General features: G+C 32.0%; 1 protein-coding gene across 1 annotated transcript in view; it reads left to right on the top strand.

Moving 5' to 3' along the window:
- The first annotated feature begins 8,591 nt into the window (after positions 1–8,591).
- The window catches only part of LOC123695054 (homeotic protein Sex combs reduced-like), a 31,102-nt gene continuing 17,308 nt past the window's right edge, over positions 8,592–22,385 (top strand). Inside the window, exons 1-2 of the mRNA XM_045640749.1 lie at positions 8,592–8,779; positions 12,041–12,953. Of these exons, the coding sequence (XP_045496705.1) occupies positions 12,194–12,953 (760 nt within the window). The 5' untranslated portion in view covers positions 8,592–8,779; positions 12,041–12,193. The remainder of the gene's footprint in view (positions 8,780–12,040; positions 12,954–22,385) is intronic.

The raw sequence follows: 22,385 nt of genomic DNA, 5'->3' as shown, positions 1-22,385 counted from the left end.
ATTTAAGTTCCAATATGTGGAATACATTGAACAATGTAACCATACCTGCATTGCTACAATGTGATCACGAAATGTATCTTTAAAGAGACTTTAGAAAGAGAACTGAGAATCGAAGCAGTATAGAAATAAAGGTGGAGGCGACTAAAGGCGAATAAAGGCGACCTTTACCGAGATTTAGGCTTAATACTTAATAGATTTAAAAAGCTATAGTTATACACAAAACTAATTACTGACGTGTATAATATGAAGTCGACTAATGAAACAGGTGCAAGAGAAAAGTTATACGTATAGAAATTTATAAAATTGCTCTCACGGAAGAGTAAGAATTGGCTGGTCTTGGCACACTTAGGTACCTATAAGTTTCGTAATAGATGAGTGCCGAATGGTTTAAGTAATTTAAAATTACGCATTAAATAAAATTCAATCAATAAAATAAACTTTACATGTTACTACAATCCATTTGAAACATACAGGCAGGTATTTAATGCATGCGTTATTAAGATACAGTGGTTGTTTACCTTTTAAAAAAATATTTTTAAGTACATTCTGTACTTAAACATTTTTTTTTATAATAATTGGGGCTATTCGTGTCAGCTACTATTATATCACATATCGATATTGTAATAAAATAGTAGCTGATACGATCTATTTGCATTTCAAAATATATATGAATGGCACAGGCACAAATATAAAAGTAGACAGATGACTATCCATACTAATAGTCTATAATGTTATAGTAGCGTTTAGCTACTATTATGTATTCTGTGGTTATAGTCACAACCACATACACTAACTACAGCTATTTAATTTGTGCGCCATCTAGTGGTCACTGTGAAGTTAGTTTTGCCACGCTCTTGTTACGAGTTTCCACCGTGAAAAGTATTTGCTCAGTGGCGCCACTGTGTGACAAGCTTTCAAGTTAATAGTAAATTAATCGTATATATTATAACATATTTTGTGTATGGTTCCCGATATAACTTGTTATGATTTAAATAATAATGTGGAATAATAAGATATATTTTTGTATTTGTACCTGATTTGCAATTCGTTTTATTTTTACACCTCTATCACGAAAGCTCTTACCTATCTTGTGGAACTTAGAAAAACTATGAAATCAGGTGAAACTATGTTACGAAAGATTTGTATTGTAACAGATTACCTATATCATTTCTTTATTTAGATTTTAGAGCCAAATTTAGTCCAGGTATTATATATGTATATCAAAATATATGGTGTCAATCCCTTTAGTATATTTCTTATGTACCTACCTGTAATAATAGGTAAATAAAATCTATGTTGCAGTTTAAGCCTTTTAAGGCTACTACTTGACTTATCACTCCAGATCCAGCTGTATCCGGATCCAGTGGTAGCCTCATGAAGTATTTAAAACATAAATAGCAAATAAATATAAATGTTATTATGGCCTGTTCTCGTTCTCACCTTTTACTTTCATATCTGAAAACAAATTTGAAATAGCGATTGTCGCAAGTAAGGTAAAGTTTTGTTCATTGTAGATTTTCTTTCAAGATCTGAAAATATCTATGAAATAGTGACGCAAGTTGAAGGTGAGGCTTTGTTCATTGTAAAAACATTCATATTATGGAAATATTATCGTTGTCATGTAACCACTAACAGCTAAACTCAATACATCTGGGTTTGAATTTTAATCTTTTTTGAAGAGATGCAAATCAGATTTTTTATATTTGTATAGGTACAAAAACATAGGTAGGTACATAATGGCACATTTTTTCTACTTAGAAAATATATTTTTTTCTAGTAAGTTTACCTACCTAATGAATTCCAAAATCTAATTCAGATTAAGCGAGAATAAACAGCTCAATTACAATATTTTTGTAAGGCTCAATTACTTCAAATTTTCAGCAGCGCCACGTTTGTAATTTCAATATATTTTACCTACCATATTATTAGCGATAATTTAGTAACAACATTGTATCGCGATGTACAGTCGAAACGTTTGCAGATGCATTTTACACCAATAGCTCCCTACTTGTTCATGTGTTTGAGAGTAGGCATTAGCATTGAAACAAACACCACATGGCACATCTCATATTACTAAAGAATGATGCCTTCTTACCTACCAAACCAATTTATTAGTTTTAAAATTGAAAAAAAGTTTGCTTGTATTGCAATAAAATGCATAATAGCATGATAGGATATTTAAAGCAGAGAAACAGAGTATGCTTGATATAAATTTTCTACAATCTGAATTCGAAAGGGAAATAACAAGATAAGAAGTGGAAGTAGATACTAGATACATGTTCAAGAGCGCAGATGTAGGTATCGGAAGTGTTGGAAAGGGCAACTTTCTTGAAATATATAATTTTAAAAAAAGTTGAAAAGCATACTTATGCGCTTATTGCTTTTCAACGCGCTCTGCTTTGAATATAATGTTAATCACATCACACGGTAACATCTTAGTACATATTATATCTGATGAGGAATATATTTATCTCGCTACTCTACCTTACTGTTTCTCCGAAATCACAGAGCTAAAACCAATATTTATGTTCTAGGGAATAAGGAAAATTTATATTAAGATCCAAATTAAATTATTTTTGTTTTAGTTGAATAAGTAGGTACGTATTACGAGACCGGCCTTTGCTTCACAAAATGAATCAAAGCAAGCCTGACCTTTAGTGAGAGATAAATGCCTTCCTGATTTATTTTAGACCAGCGTAGGTATTCAAATGCTAACTCAGTTTATCAATGAAAAGTTGCCTAATGAATTGTCAGAGCATTTGTTTTATAAAAAAGCTAAATTGATCGTGTGAAGTGTCTTTACCTACGTCAATATTTATTGCAGTAATTTGGTAGGTAATATATAGAGCATAATAATATAGGTACTGTGATTATATGGAACGAATATCCGAATATTTAAAAAGTTATGAAGATTAATTAGGTGCGGTCTATGTATATCATATGGCATTTCCTCTCTATGTAGCGGAATGTAGAGACTAGAGTTAAGTTTGAATGTGGTCAGTCGTGAGAATTATTTCTTATAGGTACCTACACCAACGAGGCCCGCTTAACTTATTGATAAATAATAATCAAAGTTTTCCGTTTATTAGGAGTGGAGTGGAGTACTCAGTCGTAAAATTTACATAATTTCTTATAAGCAGGAAATATTCGATTAAACAAATCGAATATTTCGCTACAAACGTTTGTCTCGTTAAATGATGGTAGGTAGGTAATTGCGCTGGTTTGCCGTCCAGCTTCTGTTTTCGTCCATTTGACTGACCTGCTACAATCACGTGCGTAAAACTTGAATACAAACCTACCTTCCCGCGCAAGTTTGCACTTTTTACGGTCCATAATGTTTAAGCAACAGTACTATCCACATTAAAATTTGATTTGACAAGAAGAGAGTTCAAAAAATTAACGTAAATGTGGCCGCTTCGCATACGTGCCTTGCAGATGTCATCGCGCGAGAGAAAAATTTGCCGGCGAGAAAAGTTCATGGTAAGGTAAATCACTGTTTTAACTAGTTTACGTAATGTTTTTGGTACGTATGTTTATTTATAAGCATAATAAACGCAATTATAAGTGTTTATCATACATTTTTATAATACTCTTCGAAATATTAAGTGGACGGATACTAGGTTACCAAATTCTCAAAATATTTGGTTTTCGTCCAAGTGGACGGAAACTCAAACAGCTACGTGAATATTTGTTAGGGTCATTTTACTTTATCGGACCTTTAAAATACTGAATAGTTTCTCCCGAAGTGATCTTTATTGCTATTAGTTTAGTTTTTTTGGTTTCCGTCCACTGCTATGTCAGTGCTGCCAAAATAAAAAAATATTTAAAGAAGTGGACGAAAACTAAATTTAGCTTTAAATGTTTTAGTTTTCGTCCATGAATGAGTATTGGAGTATCCAAAAATTAAATATAGCCATTCTTTTGCATTACTTTTCGTCTATTTTTACGTATTGAAAAGTTTTCTATTCAGTATCTTCCTTATAAATAATTGGTGAGGGCCAGAGTGTTGTAGGTACCTAATATTGTCATTCATTCAGTCATGCACCTATCATTCTCCTTATGTGAAGTAGAGTCAATTATTCGTAGCATAAATGGGGGTAGGTCAGACATAATACACTGTATTTTTCTTGATTATCATTCACTTGAGTATCATCTTTTATTCTAGGTCTGTTTTGCCAATGCAGTATTTTTTTATTATACTTACTCAACGTATCCTCAGAAAGATCTTATTGTTTTTAGATGGCCTCGAAGGAGTCTAGAGGTAAGAAATCTAGAAAAAAAAAGACGCTGCGTACACTGAAGATTCTGTAGCTAAAACTTATTATTATGGCTGTGTGTTTATAGTACGTTTCATTTGATAAACAAAGTATTAGAATGAACATTTTTGTTGTTAGAATGAATATTTCTGTTTTTTGATGTTATTTCTTAGTCCTGTAATTATTACTTGTTTCATTTACATTGTAAGGAACGCATTCCTTTCTTTATTACGAATGATTATACAGTCATCACTAACGCCTATAAGGACTGCCAAGTGCTACATAGATCTCAGTGTTGACTAGTTATATTGATTATTATTAGTAAAACCACAAGTAAAACTAAACCTGTAAGGTAGTGAGAAATTGTGATGTTAATTAAATAAACGTATATACCTGTAATTGATTTTTAACTTAATAGTTGACCTACCCTCCTTTTTCTACACGGTGGTCGAAAACTAGCTTACACTAGGACGAAAACCAGTTTTTTTGGACGAAAACTAGCATTTACCCTACTTTTGCAGAAAATAATTTAAATAAAAAGATACATCAAAATGATTTATTTTCCCTTAATATTATCTTAAAGAAGACTATATAAGGACTTAAAAAAAAATTATATGTTTAAGGAAGGGTGCTCCAAAATATTTATTTCGTATCACAAAGTTGGCAACTCCTATAATTGGACGAAAACCAGCGCAATGACCCTACCTAATACTCACTTAGGTAGACATTAGAAAATGTATGAACAAGATCTTATTGGTATAGGTATTTTCTGATAAAATAATTTGTTAAATCATATATGTCTGCAGTCTTGTTCATTCTGTTCATAACTTTTTTGTAAAAAGATAGTTACTTGACACTCTTATAAGTAAATATCTACCAACTGTTTTTTTTCTAAAGCTTTATAAATTAGTAGAAATTAAATAAGCATAGGTATAAAATTACAATATCTAATTAATTCGCTATAATATTTCAGAGGGATAGTCTACTTACAACTAGAGCTACATTCCTCTGTAAAAATAATTTCTGCGAAATTAATTTTAGGTCAGTAAATTTAAACGATGACTAAGACAAATCTACAAATATAAATTCTATCTTAAAAATATAAAAAGTTGCTGCATAATTATAAAATAAATTCCTGAATTTTTTAATTTTATAGATATTTTACAGCCTATTTTAATATTATAATACGATTATTTAATCCGATCACGATCTAAAAAAGAAAAGGCAAATTTGTATAATTTTAAAAGTTTTCCACGCTGAAACATCAAGTTTCAAATACATTTGCACCCCTCTTTCCGAGTGTATTCGTCCAATGAAAGGCTAAGAACCGCGCAAGGGGCCGCGCCCATCGCTGTTGCAACGCGCATGCGTCCACTGCAACCACACTATCTCCATCTATCCGTCTCTTTTACACGCATACTAAATGCATCCGTGCAAGAGTGACAACACACGCATTTTCCGTTACATGCAAATTTTTTATTCAGTTGCAAATTAAGTGTTGAATTAAGTAATTATGTATTATTATGTGAAATCAGGAGTGTTTTGTATTATGGGATGAAGTGATAGTGACGCTGTTTTTTGCGTTAATGCAATATTATTACCTACCCCCTGTCATTTTAATAATTATACCTTATAAGCTTGTAATAATTGAAATATATTTAATATTGTAATAGAAAAATAATAAGAATATTTCAGCTTGTACATTAAAGTTTGTTTTCATAAATTAAAAAAAAATTGCTTAAATATATGCGTTTGTAAAAAATATATATTTATAATTAGAATTCAATATTAGACGGAGAGTTATTTAATAAATGCATCATCATTATCAGGTTCTTTGTTAAAAATATACTTTGCAATTATAAACAAAAAAATTGTATTTTCAATAGGTAGTTTAATGTATCAACAGGTAGGTAATACATTCCAATAAGAACCAAATTTTACCAACACATAACTCTATATTACATTTAGGACAAATTCTAATACGAAAATAATACCACAATAAATCTTAACTGACCTACGAACTATTCAAAAAGGAATGCAACCTCAACCTCGTTACAATTAAATACCAATAAACGATTTTTAAATCAACAACAATTCTATCTCTATCTAATTATACTAGTTAGTAAGGGATGGTAATATTCACCCTAGGTCGTAAATTACAAGAATAAGCTAGCATGTGTATGGATTGTCGCGAGCCTGCTCGTATTAAGTTGTAATAAATTTAAAACCCAAAACCCATGGGATAGTGTATTGGGACCACAATAAGGTGATGTATGTTTTCATTGGTTATAAAAAATTAAGTCAGGCAGGGAGATTTTCTTCGTATAATTTATTGGTAACCAAAATCAGTGGTAGGTACAAACTTTAGTAGAGTTCAAAGAAATTGTCAGTAGGTAAGATAAATATTATAAGTCATGAATAGCTGTTAAATTCTGCCTCGTTTTTCCAATACTTATGGTACGCTAAGTTAAATCTAAGTACATATTATATTTAATAGACTTATTAATATTTTATGTGATCATTAACGAAATTATACCCGCGTTACAAGGAATAGAGAAGAAATGCACACCAACTAGGATTTTTTGTAGGTACCGTCTTTATTTTTTATCGTACACGTCTTTCTCTTGATAAATCGAAAGGCTGAGTAAATAATCCTTAATCTGAGCTTTTTTTTCACATACGTGAGTTATAAAAATTATATTCAACATACCTAATAGTTTAAAATCTGCTAGATATTAAAAATAATATACCTAGGTAATTTTATATCTATTTGACCAGATGACTATGCCAGCCCAGATGAATATTAATTGTTAATTTAACTAAGAGTCATGAAACTACCAAAGAGCATAATATTATAGGTAGGTACATAAACATACTCTTCTCTTCTCTTCTAGATATAGACTATACTCTATAGCATCTGTTTAACAGCCAAAAGAATATAAAAGCTTGAATTGAATTAAATTGCAGAAAGCTGTAGAGCTGTACCTAGTAGGTACCCTGATTATATGGTTTTAAGTATTATTAGTATAAACTATAATCCAATAATGTTTATATGGGTAAGCTCTGAGTTATATTCATAAAACCATTTGCATATGTAAGACCTACATTTTGGTACTTTGGTACCTCTTAGCGGATATTTTTAATTATTTGATCTTAATTCAAAAATGTAATATTGTGAATAAGGTAGTTCAAATAAGTATTTATATTAAAAAAACCAACTTAAAATAATTGAAACATAATACCTAGCCTCGTAAACAAATATGTAGAGTTGTTCATAGATAGAGCTGTTTAAATGTTTCCAGCTATATTTGTTTTCTTCATATTACGCACATTCAATCATCATACGGGAGGTCTCATTACAAAGACGGTTATAATATTACATATAATTATATATTATAGAGTACGCAACAAATATATTACGGCTGACACCGGAACATCGGAATACATCACCTGCATGTAGAGTCGTCAGAACACAAAATAATTTCTGTATTCTATGCGATTTTTCACATTGTCATAGGGTGCATAAAAATAGATGTTCCAGTTTATTATGAGGAGTAGCCAGTAATTTTTATCCCTCAGTGAGACGTCATGTCACGTCACCTCTGATGCATGGAGAATGTCCGTTCTTTTTGAATGGTACTAAGTGCAGTGGGACTGTATTTTAATACATTGCTTGCGATGTTTGTCATTTCATGTCTGACAAACGGGCATTTGATTTGTTGTCAATATATGTAAATATTGCCAAGTCATCAGTAAGCAATTTTAATAAATAATTTTTATCATGTAATTAAGAAGACGAAGTCTCCAAAGAAATAGTAATTTCAATATATGTACATTGTTAATTAGTTCTCTATTGGAATCGAAATCGAAAAATGCGCGGATCGTCTCTATCCAAAAAAGCTACAGTACGATCATTTAGGAATCTGCATTTGAAATTTATGCTAAACGGCATTTATGCTAAATTTAGAGATCTCACCTACCTACAATATCATCGAACATAGAAGTATCGTTAGCAACCAACAATTTGGCATAAACGTAAAATTGCCACCTAAAAGGATAATAATATCAGACGCAAACGCATCGATTAGCATAAAGGGAAATCAGAAGAACAATTTACAATCAATAATCATCAATCGGTTCATTGAATACGGGCCATAATTACGCGAAGTTCGCGTCAAGCGTTTGGCGTGTAGCGTGTAGCGTGGAGCGGGAGCGGAGAACACGTGGCGGCGGCTCAGGTGCGCCCCGCCCCGCCCGCCCCGCGCGCCCCGCCCGCAGCCCGCAGCCGAGCCCGCTCACCTTCCTGTCAGACGCGCAGTGCACTCGACGCTCGAACGCCGGGAAAACACGGGCCGTTTTCCGCTGCGAACTCCGCACCAACTTCGCCGCGATACTCGAGTACGATCGTTTCGAACGCTCCTTCGAAAGTTGTTTTGTGAAGTGAATTTTGACGTGGGATGTTTGTGAATTTTCCACTTTTGTGTTTGTCGAGTTGAGCTTTCGACACTCTGAAACTTATTGGAGTGAGTATTTGCGATTTTCCTTACATGACAATAAAAAAAGGGAGGGAAACTTTATTTAAAGTTTTATATTTGAAAGATTATGATCAGTAATATAGCATTAAAATAAATAAAATGGGATCATAAAACAATGATCTCAAAAAATTTATAAATATTAAAGTAAGTAGGTAGCTTCTTATTTTCTGTTCACATATTATTAGTTCTCTTCGATAGAATTTTTAATTATAAGATAATATTTAAAATTTGCTCTCCAAATGTATCGATTTGATAATGCCTATGCAAACGACTTTTATTAATATTATAGCGATTGTTTCTGAACAAGAAAATTTAATCTTATTTAATTTAACACACAGATTAACTCGTCTGTAGGTACTGAATTAAACGGCACAAAATAGTAAATAAACATTCAAACAGAGATAGTACTTACCTACTTACTTAAATCTCGCAGGAATCATAATGTACCTAATAATGAATTTTCATTGTATTTTCATGACAACTATTGAATGTAATAAAAAACTGATTGAAAATCCATAGTCGCCTTAAAGCGAAAAAATAATGGTAAATTGGTAAAATGTGCTCTACGTAGAGTTATTACAAATTTTAATCAATGTATTTTGTCTCTTGCTGACGATTTGAATTGAAAGTAAATTCAAAGTAGGTATTAAAAAATACTCATTGAAGATTAAAAATTAATCTTGAAAGAAACAGACAAGCTTTTCCATAAAAAATGCCAGTAAGTAGAGTTTGTCATAAACTTGGAACAATAAGAAAATCTCATAGATTTAATTATTTAAAATTTCACACAAGATTAAGACAAACATATCAAAGGATGTCGGGATGTTAGAAATAAAAAATAAAATGAAAAGCAATGAAATCGTTCGGACCATTTAACATGGACCGGACGGGAGTGACAAAAATCTTACTGAAATAAACCACACATGTCGCCCAACCATCACATGCTGTAATAGGGATTCCAAATTCATTATTACTCCAATAATATTATTAAAATTATTTATAATGTATTTAAATTATCATTTTATCTGTGCTAAAACCGTAGAACATGTATATAAAGAGAAATAAGTCTTGAATTCAAACTTTTTATATCTACACACATAATATACATACTACAGTATGTTATTTATAGTATGAGATGATTAAAATTGAATAAAGAATTTAATAATATACCCAGCAATATGATACAAACAATTATTTTGACTGAAGCTACAATTTATTAGAACAACGCGGTAAACGAAGCGCAAACTTTTTCCTGCAAACTGAACTTTGTAATCAGATAAGCTTATCAATAATAGTATTTTTTTAAATTGCTGACATGATATAAACAATAGTTTAACTTATAATTTTTAAATTTTTAAATTCAGCAATGATTTTAAATATCCATTACATGCCCTTACCTATGTACCTATCTACATTTAATATGATATGTTCATAAGGCTACTTATGATTACTGTAATAAGACTATTATAATGTAATAAATAAAATTTAAATTGTAATGACTTGTTCTTCACGAAGAATGCGCACATAATATATTATAGTTTCTATTTAATATTGTATCCGTGTAAGTAATTGAGTTACGATAGGTAGGTACTAACACAGCTTATATTATAGATGTAGGCTCATAAAGATGTAGGCACTAGTAGCTACTTAGAACTTACTTGCCTTTATTTATAAGTCTTTCTTTTTTAATGAATTAGTAGGTGCCTATAGAAAAATAAAGTTAGTATTTTAAAAGTAAAATATTTTAAGAGTAAAAGCATATAATAAGCATATTTAACGAATTATCCTATGACAAATAACGAAACTGCACCGTATGAAATTTATAAAAATTACAAATAATATCTTTCACAGTGCATATTTTTTATAAATTCAATTAATATATTGCAATCTAAGTTACAAAGGCATAATAATATAATATGTATATCTCAGTACCTACTATCAAAAATAGTGCGCACTGTGCACCCAAGTGGATATCTAATGTAGGTAATTGTGTATAATTCAGATGCTTAACAATAATTAATTCATGTTAATTAATTATGATAAATGATAATTTTTAACGCGTTGAAAATCTGCTATTTTATTGTTATAAATTTATTTAAACATCCAAATGAGCTTTTAAAAGTATCACTAACATTTAATATTTAATTATTTAGGAAAATCATATTAGTTGGAATGGAATAGTAGACAGTAGTAGTACCTACTACCTACCTACACAAGTTTTGCTATTCTAGTAGATATTGAGAAATTGTATCAACTATATTTTAACAATCTTTAAAATCAAATAGATAGTCAACTACATTATTAAAAACAAATTAAATAAAAATAGAGCATTAAGAAAAACACATTTTTACAACAATTTTTCAGCATATTTGGTATCCATAATGCATTTATAACGTGTACGAAGCACCGAATAATAAATACTACCATAAAAACATCGCAATGCATCAAAATTATAAAATCTTAACAAATGGACTCAAGAATTCGTCTCGCATGACGCGCGCATCCAATAAATCGCGCATACGCATCAAATGCACAAAATTACACGATGTACAGAAAAGTGAGAACATTTGTCATTCGTTACGCGACAAATAAATCCAATACACAATGACTACTAATTTGCTCATAAAGATGTATGCACCGGCGAAGTTCATAAATCGGCAGAAGTCACATTCTACCGCGCTCGCATAAACCTCGGTAGACACTTTTATAGCCCTACCACGTGGCGGGGACAAGATTTTTTCCGCACTTGACTTAACATGTGTACCGCGCTTAGAATATCCCATGTAAATTTATTGTTTCTTAATAGACCCCCCGTGTTACGCAAATGATCTTTTGTGGAAATTGCCTCGAAATTTTGCTCTTATACGTTATTATAATGCGTAGCGGTCTCATAGACATAAATTACTATTAGTAGTAACAAAGTTAAAGTAATAGCTCAGTTTTCACGAGAAATCATAACCACATTGTTAATTTGTATTTGTATTAAGAACAATCGAATGTAGAGACTAGACATAATAGAAGTTAGTAGTCAAGATACCTATTTTGACATTCGTATAGTTCGTAACAAAAAATAAATCTAAAAATAGATATAGCCTATAATTAATGTCATATGTTTAAAAACTTATAATGCTCCAATTTATTCATCTAGTGAATCCCATTGAAATATTATTTGACATGATCTGTACAACCATTCGTCACTAGTAACGAGGCGTCGCACTTGACCAACTAATGTGTTTCATTTTATCACAGGTCCATCAATCAAGCTCCACTCTCAGAGGACAATTGAACCGGACCGCGAACGTTTCAGCACTTAACATGTCCAACTGAACTATTCAGCGGCCATCAAAGCATGACAACCTAAGAGTAAACTTCAGACGAGAAAGAAATAATAATCTGTTATCGATGAACGACCTAAATTATAACGCAGGAATGAGTTCCTACCAATTCGTCAATTCGCTAGCCTCATGCTATGGGAATCAAGTCCCAGGTCGCACGGGGACACCGGTGGAACAATCTGGACATCCGGGGCTGCCGACACCGGGAGCGGATTACTACAACCCTAATGCAGCAGCTTCTGCATATCCGAATACATGTTATTCGCCGCCGCAAGTTGGGCATCACTACCCACAACACCCGTACGCGACACCAGCGAGCGGTGCACACATGCAACCTCAAACTATGATAGATTACACACAACTGCATCCACAGAGACTGGGAAGCACGGCAAGCCATATGCACCAACATTCAAATCCGAGCCCAGGAGCATTATCACCGAATTTATTATCAGCTGCTGCGAGCCAAGCTGCAAATGCTAGTTGTAAATTTGCTGATTCTACATCTACAACGGGTGTTGCATCACCTCAAGATTTATCCACATCGTCAGGGCCAGGACGGACGTCCCCTGGGTTTGGTGTAGGACAAAATACAAGTGGAAGTACTAGCACTAAACTTGGGCTGACTACGCCAATTGCCTCACCAGTTGAGCACAAGGCTAACATTAATCAGAACATCTCAAGTCCAGCATCGAGCACATCGAGCAACGACAGTAATGAAGCCAATAATTCGAGTTCAAGCAACGCTAAAAACGCGAAATCTTCAGGAAATACCCAAGCTAATCCACCGCAAATATACCCGTGGATGAAGAGAGTTCATCTAGGTCAAAGTAAGTAAATTTTTATTATAATAAAAACACGCTCAAGCATCCGCTATAAAGATGTTAATTAATAAGTATTAATGATATTCGTTTTTTGTGTAAAAAGTCGATTAAGCTCCCTCTAGAAGCAACATCCATCCAAAACCACGCCTATTCATAAAACAAATATTTCTGCCTAATTTGAAAACTATTTATCAATCGGATGCCAAGGTGGAGACAAAATAAATTATATATCTGTTTATAAAAGCATTAGCATGCGTTAATGTAGGATCGATGCGGCAGTCTGATGGATGATGGCCATAATAAGCCATAATGGTTTTGTTAGCGGGCGCTCACAAGTGAACACCCAGGATTTTTTCTTCTTAACGATAGGAAAAATGCACCATCACTATGACGTGTAATTTGACGGCTCCTAACCTTCTAGTGTCAACCTTAAGGTTATTAATTTCATTTAAATTGGTTCTAAACGCATAGCACGTGCGAATAACAAACATCTGATGATTATTTTTACATTAACCGAAAAAGTAACAGAAATTAAACAAAGTCTGACACTTATAGCAAATGTCCCTAAAACACGCGACATTTTTGCGTCTGGTAAAAGTATTGTCACTTTATTGGGGAAGCATAGCTAGGGAAAGCTTTAAGTTTATCTAAAATAGTTCGTTTTAAAAAAATACTTAGTATATATATAGTCTTATGGTTATGCGATACTAAACCTTCTATTAGAAGAGTTATAAGGCAGGTAATACAATAAAGTCAAATGATTTACTGCAAGAAAACGCGAATAGGTCACTACAATTTTTGTTAAAAAATTAATGTGTCTTTCCGTATGTATTTCACATCTCTATTTTTCATTTCGTGTTACGGATGATCGCAATATTTATCAATAAAATTTCCCATCATTTAAGTAATTCAAAAAATAGCCAGACGTGCCTAAAAATATGAAAACACGATCACAACACAGCCGGCCTGTCACACGTTGTAGATATCCCGAGATAGGACAGCGCACATGGTGCACTCAATTCTTCGAATCCATTGTTTTTACGTACATTGTCTGGCCTTGTCAAGGTTCACTAGTGTCACTAGGTGTCACAGTTAATTGGTGTCGGGTACATGACTTCGGTGTAGCTTCGCGCCATAGTTTTCACGCGTTTATATTAGGATGGTGATACATCGCACGCTTGATTTTCGAATTGGGTTAGTTCAAATGTTACATGAGACGTGTGCATTTCTAGTTTCATGTGAATTATTACACGCCTCAAACGTCTTTAGAACAAGACTATATTCCTGATATTTATCATATCTTGATTTAAATATTTGAAGACATGAATATTATATTTGAATTTCTTGTCCTAAAAATTCTTGATAATCCAAAAAATAATAAATGCAATACAAATTCTTAAACTCGTAGTAATTTTCATAACTGGGGTCCCAAAAGCAGCATAAATAATTAATGTCAATTTTAGTTGTACAATTTATTATAACAAAATATGTACAAACATTTGTTAATAGTAGATACTTGAACATTGACTCATGCATTCGATTTATAATAAAGCTTACATGAAAATATCAAAGACAGAGGTCGGAAATCTTCCATGTTTTACTGCAATAACTCAAGTGGAATTAGACATTGCTATGCGTGTTAACTAACTTCTTAGTTCCAATATTATTTCAGCTTATTAAGTACACCATGTGAAGCTTATTAAATTTGTACTTATAATTACGTAAGTCTCTAGATGGTTAATAAACCAGTTTTATGGTATTCCTAATCACATCTCCGTATAATTGGCGTTACTTTATAATTAAAAATTGATAATTAGGTAGGTATATATCGATCGTTAACGGACCCACTGTACCTACTTTATCTCGAAATAAGTTGAATTTAAATGGACGCACATAGATAAATTGTTCAAATTTATAAACTACTTCATTTTTATCAAAACTGTTTTGCCGGTAATAGAAGTATAGGTATTACAGTTATACAAAATAAATTTTTCAATTAAATTAAAAGCTATCCCTTAAGGCCCATTCAAAGTTATATCTTTCACCAATAAACAAGAACGTAGTATCAATATCCTCAAGTCATTAATTATTTTAATAACAACTTCAAAAAACTACAACGCTAATGCTAAAATTATTGCTAGAGTGTTTCATAAATAAATCAAAGTGTTTACTTCGACGGTAAATTATGACTCAAATAATAATGCTAAAGGTATACTCGAAAGGTTTTGAGGTATATTCCTTTTACTGTTTTATTATTAATCTGTGGAAATTGCAAACCGCACTGGACTTTTATTACTGCTTGGACATGAATTTACTTTATAATGAGCCTGAAATGTTGAGTATGAAATTTGTAATGAGATAGATGCTATAAAAAATTAGGCGTGGTCTGTTCAAGATATTTTTGCGTGAATTTCAATCATGATCGAATTAACTGCACGCAATCCATATGTCGAATTTTATTTGGAACATATCCTAAGAACCAATGTTACTTACACTTTCTGAATTAGACACTGTTTATGGACGGTTATTTTTAAGTTTGTAACGTACATACCTACCTATCTAATAATTACTTAAACAATATATTGTTTATTTATGGGGTTTTAATAAAAATTTTCATTTTTATTTAAAAAAATCCAATTTCAAATTAAATTCGACTCTCGGTACGCAAACGCATTTGCACATTCGAAGTGCATATTTATCAAATTCCGCTACCAAGATGAAAGATACGCAATCAAGTTCTAGAACACGTGCATCCAGCCGCATATGCATACGAGTAAATAAAAATAAAAGGAACTGGTTAAAATGAATAAATAAAGTGGCATGGGGATTAGTGGCCGAACGCTGGTTGGTCGGCGCGTAATGGCGGCGATGATTTGCAGAATTCGCTCGCGAAACGGGCTCGTATGTATTCTCTTACTATAGATAACTAAGGAGCTATATGGATAAGGCTATCGGGTTACAACGACTTAACTGCATAGACAATTATTATTAATTAATAATTATGAATTTGATTTACATATTTCTAATTAACCTTACTCAGAACTAAAATATGCTCTACATGCATCTCTACATGCACACAATATTTACAATAATAAAGTTCGTCTTTAAATCAACGTATTAAAAAGGGTGCAATACATCAATCGGGAGCCACGTGAGTTTCCCAAAGTCCTCTGGGAGGAAACAAGTTCAAATATTAATGCCGACTTAACCTCTATAAAATATAGCGGTGATGGCACATTTCTCATGGTTTGGCTTTTAATGTATAAGTGTCTGGTATGTTTTTACTTGTAAGATGTTACATTTATCATTATTGTAAAAACGTAAAATTGAAAAAAAAAATACCTAATAACCCATTATAACCATTTAGACTAGATTAGGCATATTTAAGGCCAATCCCTTTTCTATAAATTTAATGTTTCTCTTTCGTAATACTTTTCGTATAGAAATTATTTAATAAAACTTTCACTTTAAACTATCTAGGTACAAGCCACATTAAAAGTCATATAAAATGTACACATACAAAATAGATGGTCACACATGATTTAACATCTAGTATGCTCACAATAATACAGAGAAACAAACAATATTAATGTGTTTGTATTTAGAATGAGGTAACACTGACATACATTTACCAAGTATGGTATGGATGCCTTTGTCATTATCAAGAATCGATGTCTATCTGTGAAGGAGAGATTTTACGCTTGATTATCCTCGCTGCCTACTAACTTTCGTCATAGTTATTTCTCTATGAATATTTAACATTAAAATTATTAAATTGTGTCATTGCCACAATGATATATCAAAAGCTGACGTAGAATGATCATGGCATAATATCTAAAACATTTAAAAACTGACATAAATATTTGAAACATTTTATGCTAAATATATTTTTAAGTTTCGGTTTGTTTAAAAAAAATAACAGTACGATTACACATTATTAAGCTTTGCGGATCTTTTTTTATGAATATGGCAGGTAAAGGATACTTATCCTACTTACTAAATATTATTAAACCCAAATATAGCGGCTTACCTTCATACGCTTTGCGATTCAAAGAAGAAACAAAGAAAAGGTGCGTCTTATTAACGCTCAATATGTGATAGATAACTTCTAATCTAATTACCATTTCATACAACCCCATTATTTCTACTTCTATTTTATATGCGATCTGTGCTGAAGTAAGAAGCTCACTACCAAGTGTGACCGTAGAAATTATTCCACGTGTTTTTTGATCGGTCCATCTATCTACATTGTTAGCCTGGTACCCACATATAATTCTACAGTATTGGTTCTATTTAAACAGGTTCTGTAGTATTCATTAAAACCATTACAGCGATTAGTAGACCATTTGCAGCGCCACGTTTTTATTCCAACCATGTCGTTATTTTAATCGTTTTAACTAGAGAGTACAGTTTTGCTACAGAAGGAACATAATTATAAGCTATTCGTTCGATGCTTTTAAACATGTTTGTTGCAAGTCTTTTTATTCAATTATTAAGGCGAAATGTGTATGTGATAGGTTATCTTATTTATCGTTATATTACAGTACCCTTAAAATATTAGTTAGGTAATTTTTCACAGGAATATATTTTATCTTCAAAATAAGTATACTAAATGCCATTGGAAAAGTTCAAGAGTTTAATATTACCTATTTTAAATGTTAAAATAACGAAATACGTTTTAAAAAAAACATTTTATCACTTACCTCTACATTATGACTTTACGTACAGAAAAGGAAATAAGCAAATATGTAATTACGAATCAAGAATTGAATCCAAAGTTCATCAACCTCGAAATAAAAACCTTACATATATACTGAATTAACACATGCAAAATAAAGGCCGTCTGAGAGGTTTAATTCGTTTTCAATAGGCCATGTCGCCGACACTGATTAACATCAAGGGTTCTTGCACATGCGCCCGCGCATATTGCGTATTCTGAATTAGCATAGGCATCTCGAGTCGTTACTCAATGCTATCGCGAATAAGTGATTGTGTTTGTAAACGATTGGAATCGGAAAATTAATATTGTATCCTTTTTAACTGCGACTTAACTATTATGATGATTGAAAAGGTGTTTTGCCATTCAATTATGAAATAAAGTGGTACCTATATTAAGTGTGTACGTAATCAATAATAATTTAGAGAAATTACAGATCAATATAATGAAATGTAGAGATACAATAATCATGTTTGTAGGAAGATATTTCTAAGAAAAATTATCTGACACTTTATATCGTCAAGATGCGTGTAACTGTTAAAAACTTAAAAGCGTACGATATAACAATATATAAAAACGAAAGAATTCGTCTTAAAAAGCTTATAAAGCAACATTAATATTCAAGTATACTTTGAAGACAGACATATATTATGATATGCCACATTTATTGTTTAAATTTGCCGGAACGACCATTCGGCTGCAGGGAACACGGGAATGTTTTAAGACGAAAATAATATATTGTTGGCATAAAAACAGACAGCATATGACATAAAATATTAGCTAGACGATACTGTTAATTATTGCAACAATGATCAATTAAAATGATTAAATCTTGTATTTAAAACGAGATAGGTATAATAACGTAGTCAGTAGTTTTTTTTTTTTTATTTTTATTATCGTAAAATAATTTCTTTGTTTTGATTGTGAATAAAATTTTTATAAAAATCAAGTATCGCATAATATTTTGAGTATAATAAAGTTGTTTCACATGTGGGTAGCTCACAAAAAATTACGGAAAGGTTTCCGATACAGTTCACTTCGAGCACATTGCCCTTATATTGTTAAACGAAGGAAACGACTTCATCCTGGAGACAAAGCCAATAATACACTTATTTCTGTCATATTTGATATAATACTAACACTACAATTGTTTTCGAAGCCATAAATAACTTCGTACAAAAGATTCGCGGTTTGCTCAAAAGTTAAACGGGCTGATAAACATTTTTTTTCTTCCATCTCGAGACCGACTTTCCTGCGGCGGTACGACTATAAATATTAATACAATCAAATGTTTTGACGTGGGCCTTTTTTAAGCTTTTATCTTGTACCTTCGCTTATTTTTTACATGGATCGATTTCGTTTTTATTTAGTGTTAATTTGGGCAGTGAGCGTCTTTTAACAGATCGTAAAGTAGAGTCGAGTGGGGCGAGCTTTGGCGCCAGGTGTCTATTGAAATTCTTTGCAAATTTTTGTGGGGTCGCACTTAATAAAATCTTTGTGAATTTGGTCAAATAATGATGATGAGGTACTTTATGATGTTCTTGTAATAAAGATGAATAAAAATAAACATACTTTTAATGGTAATAAATATACCTATCCTTCTTCCGTTATTAACCTTTTAGCATAATTGGATAATGTTTCCTTAACACAAAGAAAGGCTCGAATAATGTTAACACTTTGATATATGGATGTTGTCATTTTTATTCGAGCAAAAGAAACTAAAAACAAAACTGCTATCGTTTAAATATCAATTAACTACGCACTAGAAAGATGCTTTAACCTTTATAAGATATTAATTTTATTTATCTTTACGACCTGGGCTTATTTCAAATTAGCATAACGGTGATTACTCACACTGTATCATTAATTCTTAAATAAAAACATAAATCTTGAGGCTGACTTTAAACGCTGTAGAACAAACACCCACTATTTCATTAAAATGCGATCAAAATTAAACCTTAGCGGAACATTAATAGAAATTAAATAAGCTTATATCATCGACGTAACTTCGGTTTCGACAAGATCTGATCAAAGTATCTAAAATGGTCACAGTTAGTGGGTTAACCACTTTAAATTGTCATCTGTCTGATTTATTTCTGTTTCTTTTGCGGTCAACACATTTTTGTCTCCGTCCCGTCTTTCGGATGTAGAAATGGGAATGCTTTCTTCTGTTAAGTATTCTTTTTATTTGGATTATCTAAAAAACAGGATATAGGTATTTCATAATTAGCAATATTAAATTTCATAATGGAAAGCACAGTTAAATATTATTAGATAGGCTTTAAAACATTTGGTAGCTGTGGCGCTCTACATAGAGACAATGCGTTTTATTTGTTTCAATAGAATTAAACTTGTTATTTTGCATATTTTTAAAAGTATTTTTGCACGTTTTATAAGTTATGGTTTTACTATTATTGTTATATTGCCGCTACTGGAAATTTATTCCATCATGTTAACCAAGATCGATTCAGAACCAATCGTGGTATCTGGTAACCAAAAGCTTCAACCAAAACAAAACATAAAAATTTATCCATGTTTTTAACATTTGTTGTATTAAAAACATCGCGGAAGTGTTTCTAAAGAAAATAACCCGTCTAGCGCATCGGGTCCAATATTTATAGACCGCTTAAACCCACCGCAGTAGTTCCACAATTTCTATAAAGCTTTTCAATTATCGATGCATAATGACACGATTTTCCCATCCCATTAAGGGTACCACTGTTCCGTCCACGCCAACGGCGAACCGAGTCAAACGCTCGTAAACTATAATCATTTGCGGACTCCATAAATAATTGCGTAGTCGGAACTTCGAACCAGCTTTTTGTCGATGCGGCCGCGCAGGTAATATAGTCATAAATTTCCATAACCACCATTCGATCTTATCAAACATGATTTTAATTTGATTTTGTAACCACACGTGTTGAGAACGATCCGGGCGAGTTACGATCGTAGGTATAAGCAATAAACACACAGTTTAGTAGCACATAATAAATTTGCGAGAGCATCATATAAAGCATTTTAATGTTCGTGGAATACTAATTTTATAGTTTGTTGAATTTGTAATTTTTTTATTCGTATAATTTTAAAAGGTTGCTTTTATTTCTCGGTTTGATCTTATATTACCTATGTATGCAATAATAATAATTTAAAATTAATGCACTTACTATCTGAGATTTGAGAGCTTTTGAAATAGATAGGTACATTTGTTCAACACGAGTATATTTTTATCAATTCCTGTTTATTAGATGGAGGCTTTACCTAGAGGTTTTAAGATAGTAATCTAAAACTTAGTTTATTGTGTTTGATCTGACTTGTTCCTTTAATAAACTTTGTAGTTTAAAAGTTTAAAGCTTGTGCTTTATCCCACAGCCTGCGTAGGTATATTATTAGAAAATTAAATTAAAAGTATGTTATTTAAATGTTACTTAAATGAATTCACAACAAATTACAGCCAAATCGGCCCAAAAGCTTTTGCGGAAAACTGCATCAGAAAAGTCGAAACCTCATCAAACTTTCATAATAACATTATTTGTATTTAACTCGTATGTCTGGCTATATAAATCATAATAAAGAAGCATTTAATTCCAAGGTAAATTCATATTTGTAGCCAAGGTGAAAGTAAAGCTTATAGTATGAGCATCGACCCACTTCACACGAATATAATGACGGTACAAATTGTCAAAGGCAATCAATAAACTATCTCAATAATAACACGGTGTTAGTTCATCACGTTTTTAAACGTCTGACATGTTATATGTCATTTTAATTACATAATACTCAGTGGATTATTGTCTTTGATTTATAAGCTGGAGCTTAGAGCTTTTTGCAAGAGCTTTTAAATTTTGTTCACTGTTACCTACTACTTTAAGGACGTATCATATTTGCAGATTTGCTATGATAAATACCTAGATGATAATATTCGCAATAATCTACTGGGCTGGTGAGGTTGAGGTATTTATATTATTAAAAATTTATTTAACTTTCTGTTACTTTAAAATATCATTCACAATTTTAACAACTAAGGAGTAGTTAGTACAAAACTGTTCATAGAATTCCTTATACTAAATGCCAACAGGTTACACGAAATACTGACCGCTTATGAAATGATATCCACCTACGTGAACCATTATCTAGTATCAAACTATAATCCATTTATCACCGCTTTTGTTTACGAGGCTCGCGTATCATCGACTATTAATTATAATGCGTTCTTCACTTCGAACTTTGACGTTCTCGCTGTGTGACAGACCAGAGATAAGAATGCTAATGTTATTTTATACTGACTGTACTTCACTCTCTAATTACCCAGTCGAATATGATATCTGTTACAACCGAATAAAGCACAAAGTAGAGATTTTTTATTCAGCGCGCGGGAGTAACAGATTTCTATCCCTATGACTTTCGAATAAGGTTGACTTTTAGTTAAACCATTTCAAGAATTCGAACACCTTTGTGAAGAACAGAGTTGAGAATTTTGATGGATGTGGTTATAATTGTTTCTGTATCGATTATGCCATTGATAAATATTTCGACTATTGCTCATTTTATTAATGACGTGGAAGCGGAAACGTCCTGGGCGAGTCGGTTGTGACGACAGCGTGACGTTACAATTAATATTGGAGCTGTCAAAACATCTGTCAGCGAATGTTATACATCCTTTATTTGACGTAATCCAATTTTAAAATCGATGCTACAAAGATAATTGTTTCAAAACTCAAGGC

This window comes from Colias croceus, chromosome 10, assembly GCF_905220415.1.
Source record: "Colias croceus chromosome 10, ilColCroc2.1".
Lineage (NCBI taxonomy): Eukaryota > Metazoa > Arthropoda > Insecta > Lepidoptera > Pieridae > Colias > Colias croceus.
Note: the sequence above shows the minus strand (reverse complement) of the source record. Positions and strands in the feature narration are given on the sequence as shown.